This window comes from Eurosta solidaginis, chromosome 2 (assembly GCF_040869045.1).
Source record: "Eurosta solidaginis isolate ZX-2024a chromosome 2, ASM4086904v1, whole genome shotgun sequence".
Lineage (NCBI taxonomy): Eukaryota > Metazoa > Arthropoda > Insecta > Diptera > Tephritidae > Eurosta > Eurosta solidaginis.
Window position 1 is genome coordinate 298692131 of NC_090320.1, and position 18711 is coordinate 298710841.

General features: G+C 36.7%; 2 protein-coding genes across 7 annotated transcripts in view; one reads left to right on the plus strand and one right to left on the minus strand.

Annotated features, from left to right (window-relative positions):
- Positions 1-3347: 3347 nt before the first annotated feature.
- Positions 3348-18711, minus strand: part of LOC137241276 (trans-1,2-dihydrobenzene-1,2-diol dehydrogenase-like) — a 161977-nt gene continuing 146613 nt past the window's right edge. For 3 of the 6 annotated variants that reach the window (XM_067768715.1, XM_067768716.1, XM_067768719.1), the window contains exons 2-5: positions 9871-10125; positions 5849-6140; positions 5529-5775; positions 4705-5044 (exon numbers count right to left, since the gene is read on the minus strand). In XM_067768715.1, the coding sequence (XP_067624816.1) occupies positions 4763-5044; positions 5529-5775; positions 5849-6140; positions 9871-10125 (1076 nt within the window). In that variant the 3' untranslated portion in view covers positions 4705-4762. Of the gene's footprint in view, positions 3471-4704; positions 5045-5528; positions 5776-5848; positions 6141-9870; positions 10126-18711 lie in introns of those variants that run through there. The other 3 variants (XM_067768717.1, XM_067768718.1, XM_067768720.1) reach the window with 3 other exon arrangements.
- LOC137241277 (transcription termination factor 4, mitochondrial) lies at positions 3671-4746 on the plus strand. The gene is made up of 2 exons (XM_067768721.1): positions 3671-3820; positions 3881-4746. The coding sequence occupies exons 1-2, from the start codon at positions 3737-3739 to the stop codon at positions 4673-4675; spliced, it is 879 nt and encodes a 292-aa protein (XP_067624822.1). The 5' UTR covers positions 3671-3736; the 3' UTR covers positions 4676-4746.

The window sequence follows — 18711 nt, forward strand, 5'->3', positions numbered from 1 at the left end:
TCCTGGATCTTTCGAAATTTGTAACTTTTTTTGAAGTTAATTAAACATGTATATATGAATATATTATAACACATTTAAATATACCTACATAAAGCATCGCTGCATACACACCCCTATCTATACTTGTTGGCTTTTTTCGCGGGTGCAAGCAGCAGTGAACAAATTTGCTTGAAAAAAAAAGGAACAGATGAACAAAAAGAACAACTTGTTCGTTCATCAGAAAAAGAACGAAAGAACCGAATCTCTGAAATGAACGAAAAAGCACAACTCTACTAAATAGATAATTGATTTTGATTTCGGGCGTACGACGCGTTCGTGTATACAAACACACTCTCACTTTGGTAACCGAGTATATGTAGTATAGCCCACCGCTGATCATGAGCGACGCTTTAGTTGACGCGATAAACGAAAAAGGCCAAAGCAAAGAGGATAAATTATGAAGAGACGTCGCTCGTTACTCGCAGCCATTTGCTCAATGTTTTCAAAGAGGTAGTCGCTGGTTTTTTTGGGCAAGATGGGCATAAAATTTCTTCTATACATTTTCGTGGGGTACTTGCGGTTATTTTTCCGCCTGTATTTAATTAACTGATTAATTCTCCTTCCAAAAATCACAGTTGCATAAAGTGCCTACACTGTAGGAATAAATGCGAGGCAATTCAAAAATGCCCCTCTTAGAAAAAATTCGGCATATATTTATTGATTTCTGTGAGTTACTCGCCACTCGTAGGCTGGCTCTTATTTTATTTATCCTCTTTGCATTGTTGCTCAACACAAGTTTCCTGAAAGCTCCGGTGTGACGCGGCTATTTACAGTACAGCATCACATCACCGCAATCAGCTGTACTATTTGTTTTGAACCGAGGTTCCTATCATTGTTTACTATATAGTTTGGCAGCTTAAGTATTGGTTATGTTGCGAATAGAATGGAAGGCAGTGGACTAGGCAGTCTAATGTCATATAATGAAGGAATGGTGTTCGGAGTTTTTTCAAAGTTAAAAAAAAATTATAAAAGCCTAAATAATAAATAAAACTATTGATTTAATAACAACAAAAACGCTATATATATTCTGTATACATAAATTTGTAAGGATTATCTCACTTTAAAATTTGAATTAAATAACCTAAAGTTTTTTTTGAAACTGAGTAGAGAACTGTGCGTGTGAATGTGCGAATTTTCACCGATCAGCTGTTAGTTGCGCTACTTGGTAAAATTTGCAATGGTTCCTATCTTTGTAAATTTTACCAAGTAGCGCAACTAACAGCTGATCAGTGAAATTCGCACATTCACTCGCACAGTTCTCGACTCAATTTCAAAAAAAAACTAGATTATTTAGCTTAAATTTTAAAGGGAGATAAACCTTACCAATTGATGTATAAATAGAATATATAAGGCGTATTTGTTGTTATTAAAAGAAGCTTTTTATTTATATTAAAGTTTTTAACATTCTTTTGACAACTTTAATTTAACAATTTCATGCGTTTTTAAAGCATTTTCGTGCATATAAATACAACCATGTGCATATACGTTTTGACATTACACGTTCGTATTCGCCATTCTCATTGTTTCTAAATTCGTAAACAAGGACTGCAGTTATTCGGTGTGATTTTTCGAGTAAATGTATTATTTTTATGAAATTTTACACTTCATCTGTGGTATTGTGGTGGTCAAAAAGGTTTTATGCAAAAATACTTTGGCTTACAACGCGACAATGTATTTCTTAATGTCGAAGTACTTAAATGTGTATGTATTTGATGTGAAAGCTTGCATTTGAGAGCACGGTTGCCACCTCAGTCCATTTGGATAAAAAATGGCCCTTTTCAACCCCATATTGTCCGCTGGTCCTTTTCACAATTTTGGTTCTTGTTCGGCACGGATTTGGTACTTTTATTTCTTTTTCACTGAAACAAAAATTCAAAATACTGCTAATAAAATTTTCGGCAAATCTATTACCCACACATAATTTTCAATTTACTTCTGTTAACGCATTATGTACAGTAGCGTAAGTTATTAGAAACTTTTAAGACGCTTTTTAGTATGAGTTCCAACTCACACTTACTGAATTTAGGCTCTGGTATGAAGTTTAAACGTTAGGGAAAAAGTAAATATCTATAAAAATAGCGTTAACACCACTGCTAAGTTTTATTTACGATTTAGTGAATTTGCCACAACGCAAATTTTTTAACCGTTCTTTAATAAAACCTAAATGCGCTATGCACTTTATTCCACTGTAATCAAGCTAAACTAGGTTCACAACGTTTGGTTGGTGAAAGACATAGACTAATCCTAGAAATGTGAACATATAATACCTAAAGGTGCACTTTATTTTTGTTTGTGCAGTTTGAATTAAAACCAAGTTTCTACTTTATTAAAATTTTATATATTAAACCATTGAAACAATCCAATTGTTTGTATACCAATAAAAATCCTAAAATTTGGTCCTTTTTTTTTTGAGATCTGGTCTTTTTTTCGATGCATTTTGGTCCTAAATGAAAACATGGTGCGGCAACCGTGTTTGAAAACGCATGTGACAAGGTTGCATTTTTCAGAACAAATTTTTTTTTTTAATAATGAAATAGTAGTATGGAAGCGACAGCCATAGTAGTAGACATGTATGTGAATATTAGGAAAGTTTAAAAAACAAAGCATTTTTTCTTTGAAAATAATCTAAGGGAAAATGCACGCGAGGCGTATCTTCATAGACGCGTATTATGTACAGCATAAGAAATCTTGAGGCGTAGAAAATCGTAGCTGCATTCCATATTTTGTGCGCGTTTACGAAGTTAAGCTGGAGACATTGGTGCTTTATCGGTAACCGTATCGGTAACCTTTTAACAGCTGATTCGACCAACCTTATGAGAATCAATGCAATCGATTATTGGTGCCGCTAAAGTCGTAACCGTATCGTAGCCAACCAATTGGGTTTTGGTTTACCGTCGTAACGATAAACAGCTGATTACGTTAGGGATACGGATACAGCGATACGACATACGGCACCAATGACTCCAGCTTTATGTCTCGTGTGTATCTTGCCTAAGTTTAGCTTCTTACGGGATCCAACACTTTTAATTAATAATGATAAATAACACGTGAAGCAACTAAGCTTAAGGTGACTTTTGAGTCGTTTTGGCACTTGCGTTGCGTCTACATCTGACTTTGAACGCACGCGCTTTAATTGCTTCAATCTATAAGCAACGTACCGCCAACGTCAAAGCAAAACACAAATAATTAATAAAATAATTATTTTAGTCTTGATACTTTTAACACATTTATAATATTTAAGAAGAACACTTAAGAATTAAGAAACATGATTAATGCTTACAACAAAACGTGTTCCATTTATTTTCATTGAGGAATATGTTCGTAAAAATGAAAAGCACGTTTTATAAAGTCCATGTGAAGCTCCATAGATAAAAAGAGTAATAGAAGGAACATTGGTTTATGTATTACATTTTTAAAGTGAAAATCTCCTGCTAAAAAAGTAATAGAATGAACATTGGTTTGTATATTACATTTTTAGAATGAAAATCTCCTGCTAAAAAAGGAGCAAAACCTAACTACATTTTTTCATTTTCGTACGTAACTACACCCCCTTTTGTGATTCAGGATTTCCGGCAAATTTTGAAAAAACTCCGAACATCAATTCCTTCATTATATGACATTCGACTGCCTAGTCCACTGCCTTCCACTCTATTCGCAACATAAGCTCTATTTAACCTGCCAAACTATATAGTAAATAATGGTTCCTATAGCTTCCGTAATGTTGCGGAAATTTTTAACAAATTCCAATAAATATTTGCCGTTGCTTCACAGAAGACAGCAAGTAAGATTAAAATTAACGAGTTACTGAATATTTTTAATTTAGTTCATACATTACCAACAGCTATCAACACCAAGTACGGTTAGCACAGTGCCCGATGATGAAACACTATTGGATCAAGCGCACATAGACGAAGCTGTGAGAGTGAATCCTTTGTTGGCTAGAGTGTCCCCGGCACAATGGCGTAATGTACATGAAACATTCAGGAATCACGGTCTCAATACGAACAATTTCCTGCGCATCGCAACCGGTAATCCGGAGGTGTTTGCACGTCCAACACAACGTCTAGTTGATGCAATGGAATTTTGGCGCAGCTTTCAATTCACCGAGAAGCTAATGTTTTTACTGCTAACAAAATATCCAGAACTTTTAGATGTGAACGAAAATATGCGTTTACGTAAACATGTTGGTTATTTGAAATCATTTGCTGGCACTAGCAAAAATGTTTGGAAATTGTTAATGAATTGTCCGGATTTACTTGAACAATCGGAGCGACGTGTCGAAGAAAAGGTGACGTACTTGAAAGAGGTAATGCGTGTGGAAATACCTGAAATAATAAAATCAGAAGCGTTATCTAAGCCATTAGAGGAGATACGTTGCCGCCATGTTTTTCTTGAAAGGCTTGGTCTATTCAAACCAAGACCACTTAAAGTAGATCCAGATGAGCCAACTAAGAATCCACGTTTATATCAAATAACCAATACATCGGACAATGCATTTGCAACTAAGGTGTGCCATGTTACACTTGCTGAATTTGAAGCATTTAAAGAGTTGTACGCAAGGGAATTGAAACGAAAACAGGATGCTGAATACGAAGATGAGGATATGCAGCTAGGACGCGGGTATAAAAAGCATTGAAAAGCTCGTAGATAATTTTGTTAGTTACATGTCACATATATTAATTTAATTTAAAAACAATTGTTTTAAAATTCTGATGTGAATTTCTTATTCGAACGATTTGTACAAATTTGTTTTATCCTCCGCGTAAGTAACGCCCAATTGTCTACGAATTTGATCCTCAATATATGACAATGCCAAACTTTCTTTATGATCAAGTAAATCACTTTGTGTTTTGTGCTCTAAAATGCAATGACGTACCTCTTCTGCTTCAAAACTCAGCGCCAAGCGGTTGGGAAAATATGTTGATAAATCACTTTTTGGCAATGGAAATTCTTTTTCTTCACCATTTACGTCTATTATTTTCACAGGACACCAATAATCCGGCACCTAGTTTTATTGAAAGGGAAATAATGAAGTTTTCCATAGCACATATTCATTTATATACATACGTTTTTTATATCGTCTTTGAAAGTTCAAACCAGGCATGCTTAACGAACGAAACGATATCATTTCGTTACGATAATCAACGCTAATAAACGGAACGAAGTCACTTCGTTTCGTTTATTAACGTTAAGATCGTCAAATTAACGTGACGAAATGACTTCGTTTCGTTTATTAGGGTTGATTATCGTAACGAAATGATATCGTTTCGTTCGTTAAGCATGCCTGGTTCAAACCACATATAAAACGGTTTCCACTATAGTGGGGTCTTAATACCAAAAAGTGGAAGAAATCCCATGCGCCCGGTAGTAAGCCGACAGTCTTGGAGGCGAATTGTTACAACCACTTCAAATCTTCAAAGAACACATGACCAAGAACTGTTGTTTGGAACTTTCACCGACGATATGTTTAGACTACAAATTATACTAACAGTCATAGTGCCATTGGTTCCTTTTATAATTGCTTTATTATCGAATCGTTTAAGACTGCTAAGCATTATTTCAGCTTTCCGATCATGCCCATAATGTAGCACAATATTAGCTTCTTCATCAACACCATCCTTATTCAATGTACCATTAGCCACGACATTTTGTGGAGAATAGCCAAATATCCACAATGCGAATTGTAAAGCATAGACACCCAATTCAAGTGTTACACCACCACCAAGACTGCGCCGCCTAAGAGGAAATACAAATTCAGAGATAAGTAATTCGCTGAAATGATTTACTCATCCACTCATACATCACTTACATTACACGACCAACTTTTTCCATTGGCAAACCGAATGTGCAATTAACATCGACCACCTCACCAAGAGCATTGCTCTCGATCTGTTTGCGTATGTATTGATATGCGGGTACACAACGTGACCAAATTCCCTCCATAAGGAAACAGCCTTTGCTATGCGAATGCCCTATCAATTGCAACGTTTGATCCTCATTCATACAAAGTGGTTTCTCACAGAGTACGTGTTTGCCATGGTCCAGCATCATACGACTTATTTCCAAGTGAAAGGGGTTTAGTGATGAAATATAGACAACATCTAGAATAAAAGAAACTACAGTTGATACATGAAGATAAACAACGGGAAGAGGTTTCTGACATGCATCTTTTTGTGACCACACCGCTTTTGTTCAATGCTTCGTTTACGTTAACCGGAAATTTATCTGACAGAAATCGTTAGTTTAAGTGTCAAATGAAAAGCGCCTAAATCACTCGGCCAAGATTTTAGTTAAATTAAGTGGGGGAGGAAAGGAAAAGGTCTCTGAGAGGTTGCTTCCAAATTTTTATTGAAATTTCAGGATAATGAGTTCTCACAAACTGGGAAGAACGATCAAGCATAAACAAAACTTCAGGCCTATCGAGATGTTCTTTATGTTAAAATGCACATTCGTAGGAATTTGAAACATCCAACACCACACGACGTTGAGACATAAGAAAGTCGTGAGGTTAGAAGGCAGTTTAAAAGGAGTTCTCCAGACGTTTATGACATGAATTTCTTCGAAAGCTGAGGTAGCACAAGCGAGCGGCCAATACCAAAATACTGCTCTCAGAACCGTCACGGGCTGTCCTCTTATGTCCCCAGAACACCATCTACATAATGAGGCGAGAATACTCCCCATTAGGGAGAAATGAGATGTTAACCAAACAGTTCCTGTTGAATTCCCAGAAACCTGGGCATCCCAACAAACATGTTGTTGTTGTTGCTGTTGTAGCAGTGCTTCGCCCCACCAAATAGGTGGACCGATCACAAATTGTCATCAATATGACGAGAGGGGTGTTAGAGGCGTTGTGGTTCCACATTACAATTGAAGATATGGTTGGTGTCATGTGGGGACACATTGCAAGCAGGGCATACATTTTGTATGTCGGGGTTGATTCTGTATAGGTAAGAGTTTAACCTGTTACAGTATCCAGAACGAAGTTGAGCTAGAGTGACTCGCGTTTCCCTGGGGAGTATGCGTTCCTCTTCCGCAAGTTTTGGGTACTGTTCTTTGAGTACTGGATTCACCGGGCAATTCCTGGCATAAAGGTCCGACGCCTGTTTGTGGAGTTCACTGAGGACCTGCTTGTGTTTTTTTTCTTCATACGGCTGAGTTGTCAGGTGCTGTATTTCCTCATAATGCTTACGGAGATGACTCCTTAAGCCCCTAGGCGGTATTCGCTCATCAATCAGATGTCTGTAGGGATGCCCAGGTTTCTGGGTATTCAACAGGAACTGTTTGGTTAGCATCTCATTTCTCTCCCTGATGGGGAGTATTCTCGCCTTATTATGTAGATGGTGTTCTGCCCGTGGCGGTTCTGAGAGCAGTATTTTGGCAGGCCTGTAGCTTCTTCCAGTGAGTAGTTTTTAGGCTTGGCGACCATATAGGGGACGAGCATGCAATCGGCTGGCGAATTTCTTTGTATGTGGTAATGAGCGTTTCTTTGTCTTTTCCCCAAGTATTGCCGGCGAGGGATTAGAGGATTTATTACGGCTCTGGATTTTCGGTACAATTGCGGCTTATGGACAAAACTGGAGAGATCAGGGAGGTAGCCGTTTATTCTGTTGCAAAGCTCATTGATCTGTGAGCTTTGGGTCTGAGGCCATTATTTTGCAGTCATCGGCGAAGGAAACGATAGTAACTCCTTCTGGTGGTGAAGGTAGCTTAGATATGGAGAAATTAAACAAAAGTGGGGATAGGACACCACCCTGTGGCACCCCTTGTTTAATTATTCTTGGTTTTGATGTTTCGTTTCTAAATTGCACCGATACCTGCCGACCACCTAGATAATTTGCGGTCCACCTTTTAAGACATGGGGAAGGGTAGACCCTTCCAGGTTTTGCAGTAACGTGCCATGGTTGACCGTGTCAAAAGCTTTTGAAAGGTCTAGCGCAACGAATACTGGGTGGGGGTTTTGATTTAAACCGCCATGCTGATGACAGGCTAGTTGCAAATTTGCTTTGAAGTAGGGGAGCAAAATGGCTTCAAGCGTCTTGGCTACTGGCGATAGGAGAGATATCGTGCGATATGACTCTCCTATGTTAGCTGGTTTCCCAGGCTTTAGTAGCGGGACCACCTTGGCCATTTTCATTTTTCGGGAATGACAAAGGTGGAAAGAGACAGGTTGAAGACATGTGCTAAATATTTGAAACCCTCTTTCCCTAGGCTTTTAAGCATCGGCATGGCTATGCCGTCTGGGCCAACTGCGTTGGATGGTTTAGTATGACCGATGGCATCCTCAACCTCTATGGCGGTGATGGTAATTGGTGACGCGCTGAATTTATGTTTATGTGCGTGTCTGTTGGCCCTACGTCTATCTTTGTCGACCGTATAATGCATTATATATTGTCGGCAAAAAACGCTCGCACATTTTTTCGCAATTGACAGCACTTTACAACCGCTTAGGTGCTCCTCCCATTTCGCCCGCTTGTGTTCATCCACAAGCAATCTGATGCGTTGGTTTATATCCCTTATTTGGGGGTCGCCGGGATCGAGCTGTCTTATAAGGTCACGTTCTCTCGCTAAATTAGCGGCCTCCGCCGGAAAGGGGGGCCGAATTTCGGGAATTCTACCGGCGGGAATGAAGCGAGCCGAGGCGGATTCAATGACCTTGCGGAAAGCACACTCCCCTTGGTGGGCATCAGTCGGGATAGGGAGGGCAGCAAAGCGGTTGTCAGGGAGGGCAGCAAAGCAGTTGTCCCAACAGACCTCTGATTGATGAGCCAACACCGCCCAGGGGCTTAAGAAGTCATCTCCGTAAGCATTATGAGGAAATACGGCACCTGAGAACTCAGCCGTATGAAGCCAAAAAACACAAGCAGGTCCTCAGCGAACTCCACAAACAGGCGTCGGATCTTTATGCCAGGAATTGCTCGGTGAATCCAGTACTCAATGAACAGTACCCAAAACTTGCGGAAGAGGAACGCATACTCCCCAGGGAAACGCGAGTTACTCTAGCTCAACTTCGATCTGGATACTGTAACAGGTTAAACTCTTACCTATCCATAATCAACCCCGACATACAAAATGTATGCCCCGCTTGCAATGTGTCCCCACATGACACCAACCATCTCTTTAATTGCAATGTGGAACCAACGCCTCTAACACCCCTCTCATTATGGTCCTGCCCTGTTGAAACAGCAAGTTTCCTTGGACTTCCGTTAGAGGATATTGATGACAATTTGTGATCGGTCGCACCTATTGGATGGAGCGAAGCACTTCTGCAACAACAAGAACAGCGGCCAATACCCGAAGAAGCCATTCCTGCTGATCTGAGGAGAAAAATTGGCAAATATGTCTACTTAAATTACTAAGCTCACAAAGCAGCAAAGAAGCATAGTAGTTCAGTTTACTTGGATGGAATGCGTTCTTTGTACAGTGAAATGTCCATAAGACGGGAAGTTTTATTTCTTTACTACTACTCCCGACCTGAATAGACTGATAGGAGAATGAGATGATGGAGCATTCGTTCCCGAGATGGTCGGGCTAGCACCTTAATGGTGCTGTGGTACCGGAGCGTACCGGATCTGTATCCGGCAAAGGACCATCACATCGATAACACTCCCCAAAGCCTTTGGGGAGCAACCTTATCGCTACAACAACAACAACAACATGATGGAGCATTTTTAGGCCGTATGCACTGCCTTTTGGCTTTACTATGTTTTTTTTTTTTTGGACTGTGAAAGCGATTTTATTCTCTTATCATCTAGAAATCTAGCTGAAGTGCAATGTGAAAATACATTTAAACCAAAAATCTATATTGAACTTCTCAATTTTATTTTGACTCACCAACATTTTTGCTGCGCGCTAAATCCTGAAAGCTACTGTAAATATATGGTATGTTGTGTTTGGCAGCGAACGCTTCAGCCACTGATTTATAGTGGGAGGTGCAGGCGATCACCTTATGATGATCTCCTGGCAATACTTTCAATGCGGTAACAAAATCATCAGCTATCAAGCTGACTGGTGCCATACCCCAACGTAAAGGCTTTGGGTTTCCAGTGGATGCTGGATCGGCTGGTTTTACCTCACGACATGAGCATACTGGTTAAAAAAGAAAGAAAAAAGTAATGGTAATAATAAATTATAAATAGACATGTTGTGCCTAGGTAGAAAAGAGCCACGAAATTCTGAAATCAAGGGGGCTAGAAGAAGGCATAGACGTAACGATTAAGGCGTTGGAAGGAAACAAACAGTCCATTGAAACTGCCGGTCCGACAATCAGATCAATACAGTAAAGTGTTGCAGTGCGAGCTCTTGACCATTGAGTATACTTCGTTCGACATGATGATCAGGGTTGCCGGAATTGGTACTTTCGTACCAAAACTGGTACTTTAAAAACGAGTTGATACGTTGGTACGTTGTTTTTGATTTTGGTACTTTTCCTAGAAGATTATAACACCTCCAGAAGTTTTGTCTGATGGTGATAGCTGTATATTTTATTTCATTTTAAAATTTCAACATTTAAGTGATGTCGCCAATGGGCTTTGCTTAAGTTAAGTGACCATAATTTGAAAAGCGATTTGGATCTTGGAGAACTCCCTTTGATCTCTTTTTGGCAAAGGGTAGGGAGCTTTAAAAATGGATTGGGAGAGCTAAAGTTCCCGGAATTGACTAAGTTTATTTTTAATTTATTATCTTTGCCGTATAGCTCTGCAGCTGCAGAAAGAAAGTTTTCATCGCTTAACCTTATAAAAACAAAACTTAGAAATAATTTAGGAGTTAAGACCAGGGGCTGAAACTGTTATTCCTTTTATAATATAATTCCTTGTAAAACTATTAATTTTGGACTTTAAATATATTTGGATTAAGATAAAAATTTTTTTCGGATTTTTATTTTTGTATTCCGATAGAACTAGTTAAACTCGGACTATTTTATTATTAATAAAATAAAAGTTAAATCCGGACTTTTATTTTTTAAGGCCAAAATAAAAGTCCTGCTTGATAACAAAGAAATTCGTATAAGCCGTTTCGTTGTTATCAAGCGGGACTTTTATTTTGGCCTTAAAAAATAAAAGTCCGCATTTAACTTTTTTTCGCGACTTTTATTTTTAAAAGTCCGAGTTTAACTAGTTCTACCGGACTGAAAATACAGATTATATATACTTTTATATGTGGACTTTTATGGAAAAAGTTCGAAAAATAAAAAGGATGCATGATTTGACATGATATTGCTATAGGGATACCTGGGAACTCAAATATTTTCACCTAGGACAATTTTTTGACTAGCACTTTTTCGACTCCGAAAAAAAAAATTATTATTTTCCGTCCCTGGTTAAGACCATCCATAATATTATGGTTTGTAAGGAGTTAGTTAGAAATGAAATGCAATATGTATGGTCTGCTGAAAGAGAATATAAACATATAAAATAGTTAGTTCATGCTACAAGAAAGAAACGTTAAAATATCTGATATATGTAAGAAAATGTTCATTTTTGAAATTATAGTTACTTTTAATTATTGCATTTCAAGTTTTAATATGCTAAACAATTTTTCTTTAAATTATATATACATATATTTAATGAAGTTAATTTAAGTTGTATATGTTTTATTTCTTTATTGAAAATAATAAATGATAAAATAAAACAAAAAAAATTTTACGCACTTCCTTTATATAAATGGAGAAAAATCAGCGAAAAATGTCTCCTTATATAAAGACATATTCGTGTTAAACTTTGATTTTTAAATTTTGATATAGAAGTTGCAAAAATATTTATGAGAAATAAATAAAATTAAAGAAAAAAAAACTTTTTTAAAAATAAGCTTTTATTATTTTGGTTAATAAAATTAACTAAAAAGTAAACAATAAATTGACTCTAAAGAAATATAACACTTTATAAGTTCATTGTAAGTTTAAACGATAATTAGGCTTTTTCGTCTGCGACAAAAAATTTCTATATTGTACATAATTATATATTTTTAACATTAAAACTTTACACCTAAATTATTAAATCTTACAGTTTATATCACAGTCCTAATTGTTCTAATAAAAAACGTGTTAAATTTTGATGGTATAATTACAATATAATTAAGAACATTTAGGATCTCCTTTTCTTGCTATCGCAATGTAACACGCTTTTACTAGAACAATTAGGACTGTGATATAAACTGTAAGATTTAATAATTTAGGTGTAAAGTTTTAATGTTAAAAATATATAATTATGTACAATATAGAATTTTTTTGTCGCAGACGAAAAAACCTAATTATCGTTTAAGCTTACAATGAACTTATAAAGTGTTATATTTCTTTAGAGTCAATTTATTGTTTACTTTTTAGTTAATTTTATTAACCAAAATAATAAAAGCTTATTTTTAAAAAAGTTTTTTTTTCTTTAATTTTATTTTTTACTTTTTAGTTCGTTTTATTAACAAGTAATAGAAGCTTGTTCTTATAAAACCTTTAAATATAAGTATAGGGGGTGAAACAAAAACACATATATCAGTTACATCTGCGTATAATGCGTATTGGAATTTATTAGTACACATTTTATGCGCAGCAACTTCAGAGGTGTATTTAAAGTTTAAAGCATTGTAAATATAAGTATTGGAAGTCATGAGCCTGGGCATTCGCGCAATTTTAGTGATGTAAATTGCATGGCGCCAGCGCCAATGCGGTGCCAGCTCAATGGTAGCTCATTGACGAAATTACTCCAAGCGAATTTTTGACGCTTCTTAGTAGTGAGTGCGTAGTACATTTTACTTGCGCTATTGAGTGAAACGACTTTTGTGTGTCAGGCACGAGTTTGGTGTTATTGGCGCTACTGGCAGTGATGACACTGAGCTGTTGACGGTAGCGCTGGTAGTTCAGATTTTGAATCAGAGAAAGAATTGATGACCCGTGTGAATTATTATGGCTTTGGCCGTGTAGATTATTATGGTGTATTTGTATATTTTAGATTTAATGCACAATTAATATTTGTGTGTTTGAGCGGCCAAATAATAACAGTAGTATTGCTAAAGTGCTGCTTAGTTGATGGAATGCCGCTAATTTCTTAGCGATGATCAGCAGATTGTCAATATTTCGTTCAACGGACGCGCGAAATTGCCACATCTGCTCAAATTTTCCAGATTTTCCATTCTTGATTTAACTTAAGCTGTTATGCCAATATTTTTCAGCCAGCTTTTTTCAAATAGGTAATTTTTCCAAAAGCAAAATAAATTACAGAAAAGATTACAGGGTTAAACAGCCTTAAAAATTCAGCTATGTTGGTTATACACAGAAATACAACAGAGGGTTGTGTCTCCGCTTTTCGCAAGCGATGAGATTCACCACGCGTGACACGTGATTCACCACGTCCAAATATCACAATCCACGGATAGGTACCGGCGTGTTTGTATGGGACTTAGGCTGTTATGCCAAAGTAAATACAAATCTTTACCGATAACTGTGTTATCGATTAATTTATCGAATTCTAACAAAGTAATATTGCATTGTCATCGGAGTTATACATGTGTGCAAAATTTCAGCTCAATCGGACACCGGGAAGTATATCAAATTTAACTTGCAAGATTCCATTACAGACAACAAAAGTGAAAGTAAATAAAAGCTTATAATAAAATATAAAAGTGGAGCGCATATTACTTGTATTGGAAAGTTGGTAGGAAAGGAGATATTATTAGTCAATCAATTGCGCTCCACCTTTATATTTTTACTTCTCATAAATATTTTTTGCAATTTCTATGTCAAAATTTAAAAGTCAAAGTTTAGCACGAATATTTTTCGCTGATTTTTGTCCATTTATATAAAGGAACTGCTTGAAATTTTTGTATTTATTTTTATTTTCTCCTTTTCTTACATTTTCTCGGTCTTAACCTATCTGTTAAGTTTACGCTTGTAGTTCAATGAGAACTTACATAAAAATCAATCCCAAAATTCCCTCCGTTCCGTTTGATTTTTCTAAATATTTCATCTTCTTGTATCGTGTCATCGGCTGTCATAGACCTCTGAATTAAGCTCAACATTTTTTAGCCTCTAGCTCATCGAGAAGTTACTTAAAACCCGGTTTCAAATTTCCAAATTATTATCTAATTTTTTCTATCCGTGCGCCACCTAACGGAATTTTTTCTCCTTTTGTTCCTTTGTCACGGTGTATTAACCTGTCTCTGAGGTTTCATGTTTGTAGCTCAATGAGAAGTTATTTTAAAATCGATCTCAAAACACCAAACTTCCAAATTCTTATCTTAATATTTCGATCCGTGCGCCAGGTAACGGAATTTGTTTCTCCTTTTCTTAAATTTTCTCGGCGTCTTATCCTATCTGTGAAGTTTTACAGTTGTAGCTCAATGAGAACTTACATAAAAATCAATCCCAAAATTCCCTCCGTTTCGTACGATTTTTTCTAAATATCTCATCCCGTGCGCCCCCTAGCGAATCTTTTTGTATCGTGTCATCGTCTGTCATCGACCTCTGAATTAAGTTTGAAATTTCAAGTCTCTAGCTCATCGAGAAGTTACTTAAAAGCTGGTTTGAAAATTTTCAAATTCTTATCTAATTATTTCGATCCGTACGCCAACTAACGGATTTTTTTCCTTTGTTGCATTGTCACGGTTTTCTAATCTACGTGTAAAGTTTCACGTTTGTAGCTTAATGAGAAGTTACCGTGCGCCCCCTAGCGAATCTTTTTGTATCGTGTCATCGTCTCTGAATTAAGTTTGAAATTTCAAGTCTCTAGCTCATCGAGAAGTTACTTAAAAGCTGGTTTGAAAATTTTCAAACTCTTATCTAATTATTTCGATCCGTACGCCAACTAACGGATTTTTTTTCTTTTGTTGCATTGTCACGGTTTTCTAACCTACGTGTAAAGTTTCACGCTTGTAGCTCAATGAGAAGTTACTTAAAAATCGATTGCAAGACTTGTATGGAAAGCGAACAAACATACAACCGACCTAATATAAAGGAAGTAAAAACCATTTGTCTTTTATTACTGGGAAAAATTTTATTTGGTACGCTCAAAAGCCTTTTGATACGTTTTTGGTACGAAAAAAAAAAATATGTGAGTGGCAGCCCTGATGATGATGACCAGGAGCCTTGGCTTTCATCTGCAGGGTAGGTAGCCCGCGTGAATTCGCCGTTTACTACGTGAAATCAGAAGGCAGGGTCGGAGCTGCAGTCAGGGCCAATTGCTACATTAACAAACATCCGTCAGCAGCCCCAAAATATTACGCTTTTTAAAATGGTAGTTAGAATGAATAGCAGCCGTTTCCTCCTTTATTAAAAAGACAATCAATATAAAATGAATGTATATTTTTTAAAAAGCCATATTATTTTTTGTTGAAAAAATCAAATTTTTAAAACTTGATTAATTACTTCATTAACATTCTGTGCGAAGTGAGGTGTAATTGAACATTTTCACATAACCTCAAAAGGTATGCTAAATTCGCTGCTAAAACAACAATAACACCAAATTGTTTAAAGTTAGTAACATAAGTAAGTTGCCCGCCATTTGTCACCGTCCATCAACCTCACCCATTTGCCCTTCGTTTTTTTATACTTAGCTGAGCAGAGCTCACCGAGTATATTAATTTTGTTAGTATAACGGTACCCCGTAACGGCAAAAACTAATCGAAATAGATTTAGACTTCTATATATCAAAATGATCTGGGCGAAGAAAGAAATTCATTTAGCCATGTCCGTCCGTCCGTCTGTCCGTCCGTCCGCAAACACGATAACTTGAGTATATTTTGAGGTATCTTAATGAAATTTGGTATGTTAGTTCCTGAGCACAATCTCAGATCGCTATTTAACATGAACGAAATCGGACTATAACCACCGCCCACTTTTTCGATATCGAAATTTTCGAAAAACCGAAAAAGTGCGATAATTCATTACCAAAGACGGATAGAGCGATGAAAGCTGACGTAACCTTATGACGCAGAATAGAAAATTAGTAAAATTTTGGACAATGGGCACCGTCCACTTTTAAAAGAAGGTTATTTAAAAATTTTGCAAGCTGTAATTTGGCAGTCGTTAAAGATATAATGATGAGATTCGGCAGGTACGTTACCCCTATAACTATATGTGTGCCAAATAAAAATTAGCAAAATCGGATGATGAACACGTCCACTTTCAAAAAAAAAAATTTAAAAAGTCAAATTTTAACAAAAAATTTAATATCTTTACAGTATATAAGATTTTCTTGAGGACGTTGGTTCAGGTTTTTCTGATAAGGTGCCTCGGCGAGTCCCCAAAATGCATAAATTACCCTGGTACAATATTACTCTCAAAAAGCTGAAAAACAAACGTAATAAATATGAAAAATTGTACAAGGCTGATTCTACGAATCCTGCTCTTAGAGATCAGTATTTAAACAGTGTGAAGGAGTTCAATGTTCTTGATAAATTTTTATATAATCGGTATATGAGTAAGGTAGAATCGGAGTGGTTCTTCCAATATTCCTATTTGCATGAAGTACAATGACAATTGCTCACAGTCTTTAAATGATACTTTTGAATTTTTTGCAGAATTTTTCAAATCTAATTTCGAAGATGAATTTACTATTCAGGATACCCTCCACTCTAGCTCATACTTATTTGATCGCATAGATTTCGGTTCACTGTCATCTGTGCAGGATGTCAGTAAAGCTATGTGCATGTTAAAGCCTTCGCTAAAATGTGATCCTGATGGACTTTGTGCATTTGTTCTGAAGCATTGTAGCTCAACTTTATGCATTCCTCTTTGCTACATATTTTATTTTTCTCTATCTTCTGGCTTATTTATTGACAGGTGGAAGTCCGCGTCAATCAGGCCGATCTTTAAGTCTGGAAATAAGAATGATGTCTCTAATTACAGACCCATTGCCAAGCTTTCAGTTTGCTCTAAGCTTTTCGAAATAATTATTAAGGAAAAACTTTTCTTTGTTGTTAAGAGCATTATAGATCCGCATGGGTTTGTTTCTGGTCGCTCTACAGTCACTAATTTGACTTCCTTTTCGAACTTTTGCATATCAGCCTTTAAGGTCGGTTCGCAGGTGGATACCATATATACAAACTTTTCCAAGGCATTTGACAAGGTGTCTCATCAGCTTCTACTGAAGAAATTGGAGTTCATTGGCTTCCACTCGGTATTCTTGAGTTGGTTGAAGTCTTATCTGTCTAATAGATCCCTTTGTGTTGATATTGAGAATTGTAAGTCGCACACTTTTGTGGCAACATCTGGGGTTCCTCAGGATAGTATCCTTGGGCCGCTGTTGTTCGTTCTCTTTATCAATGACATTGGTGCTTGCTTTCAGTTTTCTAAATTTCTACTTTATGCTGATGACCTGAAGATCTTTCGTAGGATTGATAGTCCTTCAGATGTTTTCCTTTTGCAGCGTGACCTGAATAATCTAGTTGATTGGTGTAATACTAACATGCTCTACCTAAACGTTAAAAAATGTTTTCACATGTCTTTCTCGAAGTCCAGTAATAATTTTGTTTCACATTTCTATTAAGAAAGTAGTCTCTTGAATGCAGTCAATGAATTTGTTGATCTTGGTGTTGTATTTGATACTAATTTTTCTTTTGTTAATCATATCTTTATGTTCTTCCGAAAGCTTATAGGAACCTTGCTTTTCTGCGTCGTTATGATACGGACTTTAAGGATCCCTATACCAGGAAGACTTTATATATTTCCTTGATTCGCTCAAAGCTCGAGTATGCTTCTATTATTTGGAACCCCATTTACAGCTGTCATGCGGCTAGAATTGAAAGGGTTCAAAGGAAATTTGTTCGGTTTGGGCTTGGATCTCTTCATTTCGAGGATCCGCTGCCTTCTTATGTGTCTCGGTGTACGTTGATTAACCTACAACCCCTGTACTCTAGAAGAATCCTGCATGGGCTTATGTTCGTGTTTAATCTCGTGGAAGGTTTGGTAAACTGCCCTGACCTGCTCGGGAAAATCACGTTCATTGTGCCCAGTAGATTACTTCGTTTTTCCCTACATTTTTATGTGGCCTCTTTCAGAATGAGCTATGTCCTTTTCGATCCTATTCTTCGCTCTCTAGCAGAATTCAATAAACTTTCGAGATGGCTAAATATTGATTTCTCTCAGTCGAGGGATGTTTTCAAGTCCCAAATACTTTTGCATTTACATTTTGATATTTAGTTTAACTTTTTTCTATTATTATGCATATACTTTCTTTAGCTATTATCAATGCATATTGTAATTTTTTACTTTTTTTTTTATAATTTCTATATCTAGTCTGTAAGATGTAAATCATAAACTGAATAAACTGAATATAAAAATTATGTCAACATTCAACTCCAGTAATGATATGGTGCAACAAAATACAAAAATAAAAGGAAATTTCAAAATGGGCGTGGCTCCGCCCTTTTCATTTAATTTGTCTAGAATAATTTTAATGCCATAAGTCGAACAAAAATTTACCAATCCTTGTAAAATTTGATAAGGTTATCGCTTCTATGACGATAACTGCTTTCTGTGAAAATGGGCGAAAGCGGTTGAAGCCACGCCCAGTTTTTATACACAGTCGACCGCCTGTCCTTCCGGCTCGGCCGATAACACGATAACTTGAGTAAAAATCAATATATCTTTACTAAACTCAGTTCACGTACTTATCTGCACTCACTTTATCTTGGTATTAAAAATGGGCGAAATGCGACTATGACAACGCCCACTTATTCGATATCGAA

Bases quoted from the DNA above. Each gene is read 5' to 3' on its own strand.
- LOC137241277 (XM_067768721.1), top strand. From the start codon at position 3,737: ATGGTTCCTATAGCTTCCGTAATGTTGCGGAAATTTTTAACAAATTCC. The intron at 3,821-3,880 runs GTAAGATTAAAA...CATTACCAACAG, and splicing joins TGCTTCACAGAAGACAGCAA to CTATCAACACCAAGTACGGT.